The sequence below is a fragment of the Anas acuta genome, chromosome 13 (assembly GCF_963932015.1).
Source record: "Anas acuta chromosome 13, bAnaAcu1.1, whole genome shotgun sequence".
Lineage (NCBI taxonomy): Eukaryota > Metazoa > Chordata > Aves > Anseriformes > Anatidae > Anas > Anas acuta.
In genome coordinates, this window is record NC_088991.1 from 5,572,083 (window position 1) to 5,582,203 (window position 10,121).

The 10,121-nt window shown below is 48.8% G+C and overlaps 1 protein-coding gene across 2 annotated transcripts; it reads right to left on the reverse strand.

The window, feature by feature from the left end:
- Positions 1-609: 609 nt before the first annotated feature.
- ASB12 (ankyrin repeat and SOCS box containing 12) lies at positions 610-5,114 on the reverse strand. 2 transcript variants are annotated; one of them, XM_068697540.1, is made up of 3 exons: positions 4,919-5,114; positions 2,362-3,206; positions 610-1,470 (listed from the first exon to the last, which is right to left on the reverse strand). In XM_068697540.1, the coding sequence occupies exons 2-3, from the start codon at positions 3,182-3,184 to the stop codon at positions 1,337-1,339; spliced, it is 957 nt and encodes a 318-aa protein (XP_068553641.1). In that variant the 5' UTR covers positions 3,185-3,206; positions 4,919-5,114; the 3' UTR covers positions 610-1,336. The 2 variants fall into 2 exon arrangements, with proteins under 2 accessions (XP_068553641.1, XP_068553642.1); XM_068697541.1 differs by having other exon boundaries at positions 4,845-5,114.
- Between the last annotated feature and the right edge of the window lie 5,007 nt (positions 5,115-10,121).

Genomic DNA, 10,121 nt, shown 5'->3' on the forward strand with positions numbered 1-10,121 from the left:
CAGGGCTGTGGGGATGTGCTGCCACCAGGTAGAGGAACAGCTGCTGGTGGTGTTAATGCCTTCCCCAAGAAGAGGCTGCTTCGTATCGTCCTGAGGAGAACAGGACCTGTGAGATCAGGCAGCCCTGTTTCGCAGAGTTGCTCCCTGCAGAGCAATTTCCAATGCTTTGTCCAGGCTAATTTGAAGCACACCATGCTCAGGGGGCCTGGACGCTTCTCCCAGGAGGCTTCCTGCAGCCTAATGGACGCTAATTAATAGATTCCACAACCTCTGAACTAACAATTAGATTGGGGACCAATAAATAATGCAGGACAGGCCTGTGTTTACAAACAGCGAGCTGTGCAGAGCTGACAGCACACTGATGTTGTGCAGAAGTTCAAGAGCAGCCAGGAACCCGCAGCAAACCCCACATGCCGAGCTGCCGAAGGCACCTTGTGGTGTGTGCTTCCCTCCGACCTTTGAGGTACAAGTACACCGGAGTGAACAAACTACGGGGGATAGATGCTGCTAACCCCTACAGGTGGCCCCGGCTGCAGCAGTCAGTCTCTTTGTCACTTCTGGATGATGTCAGCCGGGGTTTCAGTCTCTTCGGATACCAATTAAACAATATTTTAACCAAACAGACCACAGCAGTTTAATAAGAATAGTAGCATACATTAAAAAAAAAATCCTGCACAGTCACAGGCACTCAGCCCAGACGGACACCCCAGCCCCTCAGCAGTAACACCCCCACTTCTGAGGAGGGTGAAAGGATGTTTAAAGATGGTGCTGGAGAGGGGAGGTGGGAGATTGGGCACTGGGGACTTCTGGCTCTGAATACTTGCTGTAGCCCTTTGCCTGAGTCACCTACAGGTGGGGTTGTGGGGGAGCCACACCAGTGTCCCCCTGGGCTCAGGAGCACCCCAGACACAGTACGGAGGAGGTGACAGCCACACGAGAGCATTGGGGCAGCAGATTGTGGCTGAATGCAGCCTCCTCCCGACCTTGCCAGGCTGCAGTACAGAGGAAACAGCTGGAAACCTCTCTGGGGAATGGGTCTTACACACCGCTGAGGCCTCGCTGTGGGGAAAGACCTGCAGGTCTGCTCAGATCCTGCTCTGCCGTCACTGCTACGCCTGGCACAGAGCAGGAGCTGAAGCCTTCTGTTTTCTTTCCCACTCCTCTCGCTATCTTTTCAGGCAGGCGATGTGTTTCAAGAGAGACTTTGTAAAGCAGAAGTACTTTGTGGTCACAAATTCACATCTGTTTCATGCTGTGCAGTGGCAGCATCAGAGCAGCTTTTAATTCAGGCATTGGGCACGTTTCTGGGGCGGGCATCTTCCGCGGTGTGTCCCTGCTAAAGCTGGTGTCGGAGGTAGCTCACCAGCACCGGGGGGATGTCCAGCTCGCCGAGGGCCTGCGCGTGGCCAGCCTGCTTCAGGAGGCGCCTCACCGCCAGCCTGGACTGAGACATCAAGGATTTGGGATGAGCTGCATAAGGAGAGAGGGGGGAAAAAACAAAACCATCACTGCAGAGCTTCAGGACACACAACCCTGCTCCCCTCCAGCTCGTGTGCTGTCACAAGCACATCAGCTAATGCACCCAAACCGAGCATCTGCTGGGGCTGGGCACGCGGTGCAGTCAGCCACAAGCTTCGTGGTGCGAGCTGGGCACATAGAAAGGAAATCTTCCAATATTACACTGAAAAGGTGAAGTTTCCCTGGACCTAGGCAGCACAAGAAAGCTGGCAGCAGAAATGAGGAGAACAAAGAAAAGCAGCGTTTAACCCAAAAGGTTTACATTGAGTGGCTTTTACATAAACGTATGCAGTAGCTGCACCGAGTCACACCAAAGACCCTTGATTAGGTCGTCTGTCTCCAACAGCAGCCAGCAGTGAGAACTGAGGATGTTTGGTGGACATGAGGAGCAAGCCTTGCCACAAAACACTCCCCTAAATCCCAGCAATTTCTCTGGGGAGTTTCCTGGGACAGCATGTGTATCTGAGCCATTATTTAACCACCAGGGGTGGACCTGTCCTTGCAACTTTGTTAAACCCTTCTCGTAAGGCATTCAGTATCAGAGCCTTTTTTGTGGGTGTGTTTTGTGTGTGTGAACACCATTGTCAAGGTGAGAGGGAGAAAGAAAGAAATGTTCAGAATAAAATAGCAATAGTATTCAGGAATGTAAGACTAGAGAGAGCCATGCTCTCAAGTGAGGCTGCAAAGAAGGTCAAAGCGTGCAAGAAAGCCTTGCCCAGGCTGATATCTCCCTCTCTGTTGGGGAGCAGAATTAAAGGGAAGGGGAATCTGAAGCAACTTGCCCCCGAATAAACAAAAATTGGTGCTAATTTCCAGCCCAGGGGCCACACACGCACAGATTACCTCTCGCCTGCAACAGCAGCTCCAGGCCCTCGCTACCGGGTGGCATCTTTTCCACCGCGACTTTTGGCAAATAGACGTCGGCTCCGAAGTCGAGGAGCAGCTTGATGAACTCCCGCCGGCAGCCGTGCCTCAGGCAGATTTCCAGCAGAGTCTTGGGCTCCTTGATGCGCGCGATCATCTTCTCCTCGGTGCAGTTGTAGTTGGGATCGGCACCGTAGAGCAGCAGCATCCTGAAGCACTCCAGGTGCCCGTAGACGGCCGCGAGGTACAGCGGGCCGGAGCAGGCGGCGGAGTTGGCGGCCCACTCGGGCACCCTCCCGTGGACGTTGGCCTCGGCGCCGTGGTGCAGGAGCTGCTGCAGGATGCCGAGGTCCCCGTCCCTGGCCGCGGTGAGCAGCGGCGAGCTGTTGTTGTAGATGCTGCCGGAGGGATTCGCCCCGGCCTCCAGCAGCGCCTTCACGCACTCCAGGTGGCCGTTGCTGACCGCCGTGAAGAGCGGGGTTTGGGCCTTGACGTCCAGGCTGTCCACCTCCGCCCCGTGGGCCAAGAGGACCTCCAGGCTCCGCAGGTGGCCCTTGGAGGCGGCCAGGCGCAGCGGGGTGCTGGGCACGCCCCAGCCACTCCGGCTGTTGATGACCCTCTTGTACCTGTCTTGGCTCAGGAGCCTCTCCAGGGTTTGATAATCATCCTGGGATACCACTTGGTTCAGCTCCTCGCTTTCTCTGCTACCTTCTTCGTCTTCTCTGGGCTGGAGCATGGAGAAAATCTTGGTGATATCCATGAGGCTCATTTTTTTGCTCTGTCTCCTGAGTACCACTTTCATTGTAAACAGAAAAGCCCAATATCTACGGGACAACACGACAGGGTTAGAACCAGTTACCTCCAACACCAACCCTACCCTTTCGTTATTACTTTCTATGCGTTATCGAAGGAATATTCTCAAAACGTTACAATCAAGAACATGAGGTGAATTTGGTGAAGGCCAAAGGCTGCATGGGTGAACTCACAGACCTTTTTATTTTAACTATTAAATGCTTTTCTGCTGCCCCCAGAGGGGGGGGACAGGCATGGGACCACTCACAAGATACTCAAACCCAGAACTCAGGAGGGAACCTGCACGGCCACAAACTTCTGCAAGGACCCATCGAGCTGCTCCCATCGAGCCTGAGGGAAGGCCAGGTGGGAACAAGCAGCAGGATTGACTCTGCTCTATGTGGGCCAACACTTCTGTAAGAAGCCTCGCTAGTAGCTGCATTTCCAGGTATTTCGAGGCCTACAGAAAACACAATTTAGGAGCTGACACCAGCTCCGGGTTTTGCTCAGGAGCACTCACAAACAAGAACTCAATTTTTTGACCCAGTCACTTTTTTTTTTTTTTTAAGGGATTGGGTTTCACAACAAGAGATGAAGCTAACATGAGCACAGCCATATTGATCAAGCATTTTCAACATCGCCATCCCTTGAAACTCTGACATCCCAATTTAGTGCAATGACCTCCCTCCGCTCTCCTGCCTCCTGAAGGAACAAGGCTGCAGGAAGGAGCTGTGGGTTTCCTAGCAGGCCGTGCAGGGAGGAAAAAGAGGGGTTCCTGAGCTTGTTACACCCACACTGGGACCGAGACCCAGGGTGTCTGCAGGGTAGAGCCCCGAGGTGGCCGGGTGGCACCAAGGGAGAGGGATGTGATGTGGGACAGGCACCCGAGCAGCTGGGTGGGCAGAGGAATTCCTCGCAGCAGCGCGGCCCTGCAGCAGCTCGGGTTTCCTGCAGGAGAGGCAGCGGCAGCGGGAGGGCTCGGTCTCCCCCGCCTCCATGCAGCAGGGCGCTGAGCAATTAGCCCCATTCTGCAAACGAGCATCTGATGGCAGCAAGGCAAAGCCACGGGAGACGTGTCCCACATCAGCCTTCGCTAGCAAGGTGTGCGAGCTCGGAGGGCTCCCCTGTGCCGAGACACCTTCGCAGCTCTATTTTTGGGTTAGGCAGAGCAAGTTTGCTGGCAGCTAGGGAAGGCAAAGCTCTGTTGCACGTCCACCTGTTAAACAAACCCAATCCGTTTATAGAGAAACACTTGGAATTATGTTAGTTTTATTCTTTAGACACTCCAGTAACAAGTGCTAGGGCTTTGGAAACCCCCCTACTGACACAGCTAATAGTTCTTTGGGGGGAGGGTATACGTGGGATGGTGGGGTAGGGATTGAGGGTCAGGGATTATTACAGATTTGATCTAAAAAGACAGTTATACTTCCAATGAAAATAGTCTGGAAAAATAAAGCCGGCTGTAATATTCCCTGAACACACAAATTACATGTAGGGGCAGTACTTTGACAGCGTAAACACTGGTGTGAGGAGCTCACAGATGCTCCTTGATCCAAAAAGCTCAGAGTCAGAGCCTTCAATACTTGAGCTAATGCAAGCTGTCCATGGATCGGTGGACACAGAAAATTCTAGAGCCGAAGATGACATACAGAACAACAGGGTATACTCACACCTCTAAAGCTCTGGCTACCAAGTGATCTTCAATCCCCCACGCTGCCCACGCATCACTATGCTGCTGCCTTACCTCTGTGAGGTAGGTGATGCTCACACCCGAGCCAGGCAGGGCTGCCGCAGTCCCATGGCCAATTCCCCCGCGGTTTAAGTGCGAAATGGAGGTGAGAGAGCAGCTCTGGCTCCTTCAGGGATGGCCATCCACTCTGCGCAACTGGAAGGACGCAGGCTGTCAAGCTCACAGCTGAAATGCCACAGCGGGGAGAAGGGCCAGGGAGCTGGGGCTAATTTTAGCCCCCGCAGGCATTTATCTTCCCACTTCCATTCTTGGAAAGTTCCCACTGGGTAAATATAGATAGGGGCAGCAGGGGGGAGACTCAGACAGGTGCAGGAGGCTGTTTGACCCAGGGCAGTAGCTCTGGGCAGATACAGGCTTCATTTGCTTCAGTTTCCTTGCTGAAATTGCAGGGAACTGCTTAGTTTTGAGCCCGTGCTATGAGCCAGCTCCCCAGGCACTGCCCTGGCAGGACAGCCCTGCCCTGCTGCAGCACTGGCCTTCACAGCACCATTGTCCCACTGGATTCCCCTATTAATGCCTCTCCTGGGCGCCTTTTCCACTTTCAGAACAATAATGGGCAAAAGGTGCTCTCCTCCCTGCTAAGCTTGCCAGAACAAGCCACTTACTTGGCTTTATAAAATTACACGGCATATAGCAAGGCAAAAACTTTACAGGGGCAAACAAAAGGGGGAAGGAGTGCTGGGACTGTCTTATCACGAGCTGTCAGCTGGTAAGTGTAATCGTATTTTATCCAGTTCCCTCTAAACCTTTTCCTAACTTTTCGGTGGTGGAGCAGGAATGGTCTGTCAGTTTGAAGAAGCACTATCAGTGGGACTAGATAATGAGGAAGGAACCAAGTTATCCAGCAGGAGAAATCTCTGCTGCAAGAACTGAAATCAGGGGACTCTGCAAAACAGGTCTGAAGTCATGTCATTCCCCTCCCCTGCACTCCAGGGAGTTTGTAGTTGCACTGGGAAAAGTGTGAAGAGCAAGAGAACGAAATATTAACAAGTTTTAGACTTTTGGCTTACTTGCAGTTTCACTCTCTCCAACTTCACTCGGAAATATTTATTCTACAATAACATCCATTTCCCAAAAATCAGGACTGTGTAAAATTAAGAAAAAAATGTGAATAAACATCTGAGTGGAAGCTGGAAGTTAAGGATTTATTAAATATCAAGAAGTCTCAATCACAACTGGGATCCTGCAGTCAGAAAAGCCAAACCTGACTGGAAAGCCATTCAACAAAACACAGAAATAAAAACAGCAAATAAAAAGGCAGAGTATTGGGGTGGGGGGTATGGATAAATCAATATACCCTGAAAAATAGGAAATGCAGGAAACTAAGATTTTAGACATGAAAGGAAAACCCTTGAATGGAAAATTTAAGGATAAATTGCATATTCTTTTGCTGTTGCTGCTGCTGTTTAGTTTTTGACCAAGAAATCTCAGAAGCACTACCAGCTTTTTGGCAAAAAGCCGTGATAAATAAATCCAGCAGTAACGAAGCAAGGAGTTTGCAGTGCTTGTTGAATAAATCTACCCTTCAGAACCATACAAAAGCAAACTGAAATACTTTTTATGTGCCTGTAAGTGCTAAAGAGCCATGTTAAACAGCAACTTGCATGATTACTTAAATCAGTAGATTCAGATAAACACTAAACAGGAGCCCAAGCAGAGCTGACTGATAAGTCAGACCCATTTTGGCTAAGCTTCCTAATGCTTCAAAGCCTGGGGAGGCTGAGGAGCCAGGAGGAGCATTTGTGATCTGTGTGAACACCAAAAGCAAGTGGACTCACCCTGAAGTAGTTCGCTGACCTGACACATTCTCCAGGCAAAGCCATTCCTTTCCCAGCTGTCCATTAACTGGAGAAGAATTAAAGGGCAGAAGTATATTTAATGCCAATAAAAAAGGTTTTTAGGAAGGTAAATCCTGTCCAGTGCAGTTGCTTTCATTAGTAAGATTATAGCTATTAACATAGCTGGGAAAAAAAAAAAAAAGTAATGAGCTTTCTGATTTAACACTGCAAAGCATTCTGACTTCAAAGTTTAGCACCAACCAGTACCAAATAAATCATTTTGCAGGATTAGGGATTTACTAAGAGTCCTCACAGTCTGAAATGCAGAGTTATTGTGTGGGGATACTTCTGGCTCCTGCCTTTGCGCTATAAATCACTGCAAAACAGTAACACCAGGGCTGCTTTGAGCTTGGACTTTACCTCTGTGCCATTCAAATACCTGCTCGCAGCCTGCTGGCACAGCCTGCCTGTTCTGCCAGCCACACGCTCAGCACTCGCTTGGAAGTGGCTCTGGTGGCAGCCCCGGCAGCAGTGTGATTCGGATTTTAGCCACGAGAGGGCAGGGACAGACACCCTGCACCACTCCTACCTGCACACAGACAGCTTCCAGGGCGCTCCTCAGCAGTTTATAGTCAAATGGATGTATCAGCCTACAAAATGCGTGGTTAACATCACTGTGAGACGAGCTCACTGAGCTGAGGAAGGAACCGAGAAACTTTTTTCCTCCTCCACGAGCACTAATTCCTCAAGGAACTTTAGCCACGGAGGCTCAGCAGCACGGAAAGCCGGCTCCCTGCTCTTGCTCCCTTCCAGGCACCTGCTGCTTTTGGGATCCAAGGATGTGCTGGACCCCGTGGCTATAAACCGATGCTAGAATACAATCATTAAGGACCTGAAAATAACCCAAACTCAGCGTGTGCCCGCTCTGTGATGCGAGTTAATCTGTGTGGCACTGATCTTTCACAGAAATCTGCCTGTTTGTCCCAGTATTCTCCGCTCAGTGTGCTCCAGGCTGACAATACTCAGGACGTTATTCATGGCAGAGGTAGGGGGTCTCTTTCCTTTTGTTTTGCGATACTAAAATTCACTGCTTTTAATTCCAAAGATTTGAAGATAAAGTAAAACCCTAAGAAGCTCTGAGTCATGCCACCCCCAAAGACAACTTTGCCCTGAGATCACAAACCATATACTCAGTAAGCAAAGCTTGCTTTTTTTAATTATTCAAAGTATTAGGCAAAAAGAACAGGCGTAGAAGAAATACCTGCTTTTAAAGGATTCTCCAACAGCAGGAGAGATTGCAACAACCTTTCAGAACCAGAATTTCTGACCTGTGAATCACCATATTTACCCCACTTTTTTAAACTCCACATCAGATCACAGCATAACAACAACAACAACCACTGCTTCCAGAAAAGCAGCATTCAGAGGAAAAGAATTGGCAAAAGTGTTAAGATCTGAGGTGTTGTGTGAAAGGAAGAATGAATAGGATAAAAACCAAGGATGGGATTTGATTTTCTTAAAAGAGACAACGTGCTGCCCTTATGTAGGTATGCATAGGTCAGATGATCCTGAAGGTCTTTTCCAACCTTCATGATTCTGTGATCTTCATCCTCTCCCCAGCTTCCCCTTTGTCAGGTAAGATCTGTAAACACTTGTGTTGTTTAACTCCCTTCCATGCCTCACCAGTAGGGGGGACTGTACAGAACCCCACAACACCTTGCAGGACCCTCAAATTCTCGAGCCTCAGCCTTTGGTTCATGTCTGCTTCATTCCTGGTGTGCCAGCCAACAAACTCATTAGATAAGAGCAGCACCTGATAACTTTGCTTATACACAACTTGACTGTGCCCCCCGGTGTTATTTATTTTAGCAGTTCCTACTCACACTAGATTCCTTGCTCCTCTCTCCCATGGCTGAGCAGGCTCCAAGATCGATTCCTTGTTAAGAAAAGTGGGGAGGAAATAAAAGATTCAGTAAATAGCATTCACTTTTCCCCAAACCACTGGAATAGAGATATGGGAAATGAGGTTCTGATCTGAGTTAAGATATGTATTACTGTTACAGTTCCTCTGTTTTGTCTCTCCTGTCTCCTCTACCACCATCCCCAAGTGAAACAAAACAACACAAGTTACAGGAAAACACCTGAATATGGAAGCTTTGGATTACACGTGAGAAATCGTAATTAACACACCTTCTGCCTGTAATGAAAGACATTTCATCTTTGCTTTATTTAGTCACATGAGCACGCAAGGATTTGCAGCAGCTCCACGTTAACTGACCTGTGCAGACCCATGCAAGGCACTGCAGACGTTTCCTCTCACTGTGAATAACGCTGGTGAAGGTTCAGTTCTGTTCCTGCACTTCATTCACAGATGAATTTGTCCTTTTTACATGTATGCATGAAGTCTCAAATTACTGCCATCATCTTTAACTGCTAGGTGACTGAGCTGAAAGGAACAGAGCACAGTTACATCGCCGAAGAATGAGTACTACAATACTCAAATTCCACTCCAATGCAGAATTGAAACAAACCAAGTATTTAAATGTTGTTGGCACACATGAACCTGAACCTCAACAAGGCAGCAAGTTAACTTAAATGTTTTTTTTTTCCACCTAAACAATAGGCTTGACTTCTGTGCATAGCTCCAAGTAAGTTTACTGATGAGTACTTTTATTCAGCGTATTTCAGGAGCTGTTCAAAACTAGAGCTGATAGAACCACAAGCCTTTAGCAATACTCCTACAACGACCCTACATGCAATCTACTCCCTCAGCACTTGTTAGCTTCAATAGGGAAGTTTTAAATCCCCCTCAGCAAAGATGCTAACAGACAGTATGTTTCCCCAAGATATAAGTGAGTTTTATCCATTCCACTCCACTGTCTTCATTACATGCTAACAATCCAGTTAAATGCAAGGCAAGCAGTCTAGGTAAATGAAAAATTTCTCTGAAAGCATTAGGAATATTTAAACCAAGGAATAAAAAAGACTCCCAGGCATCTGAAGACTGAGTATACCCAACTGTCGGGCATATTTTTGGCCTTCATACATAGAAGATATCCAGTTTTAGGATGTACATTGCAGCAGGAAGGATTCAGCAGCTGGGTAACAGGTATTGGCTTGGGGCTCATCCCTAGTGATCATGGTCTCACTGCCCTCCTGCCTGGTGATGTGTAGCTGGGGGCTATTCATACTTCAGGTGTAAGCCTGAATGGCCTGGTGCTGAACTGACCCAGGAGGAACAGTTCCTCTCTCTCTGCTGCTGCCCTCCTGTACGTTCTTCTGCAAGCGCCCCCCATCTCTCACATGGCATTAAAAACCTCCAAGCACTTCTTTTAAAATTACTCGCTAAAATAGCTTACACTGCTTTGCCAGGCACACATTTAAACAGTTTACATAAGTTTACCAACCCAAAAGACATC

Bases quoted from the DNA above. Each gene is read 5' to 3' on its own strand.
- ASB12 (XM_068697540.1), bottom strand. From the start codon at position 3,184: ATGAAAGTGGTACTCAGGAGACAGAGCAAAAAAATGAGCCTCATGGAT. The intron at 1,471-2,361 runs GTAATCTGTGCG...CTCCTTATGCAG, and splicing joins GCTGCTGTTGCAGGCGAGAG to CTCATCCCAAATCCTTGATG.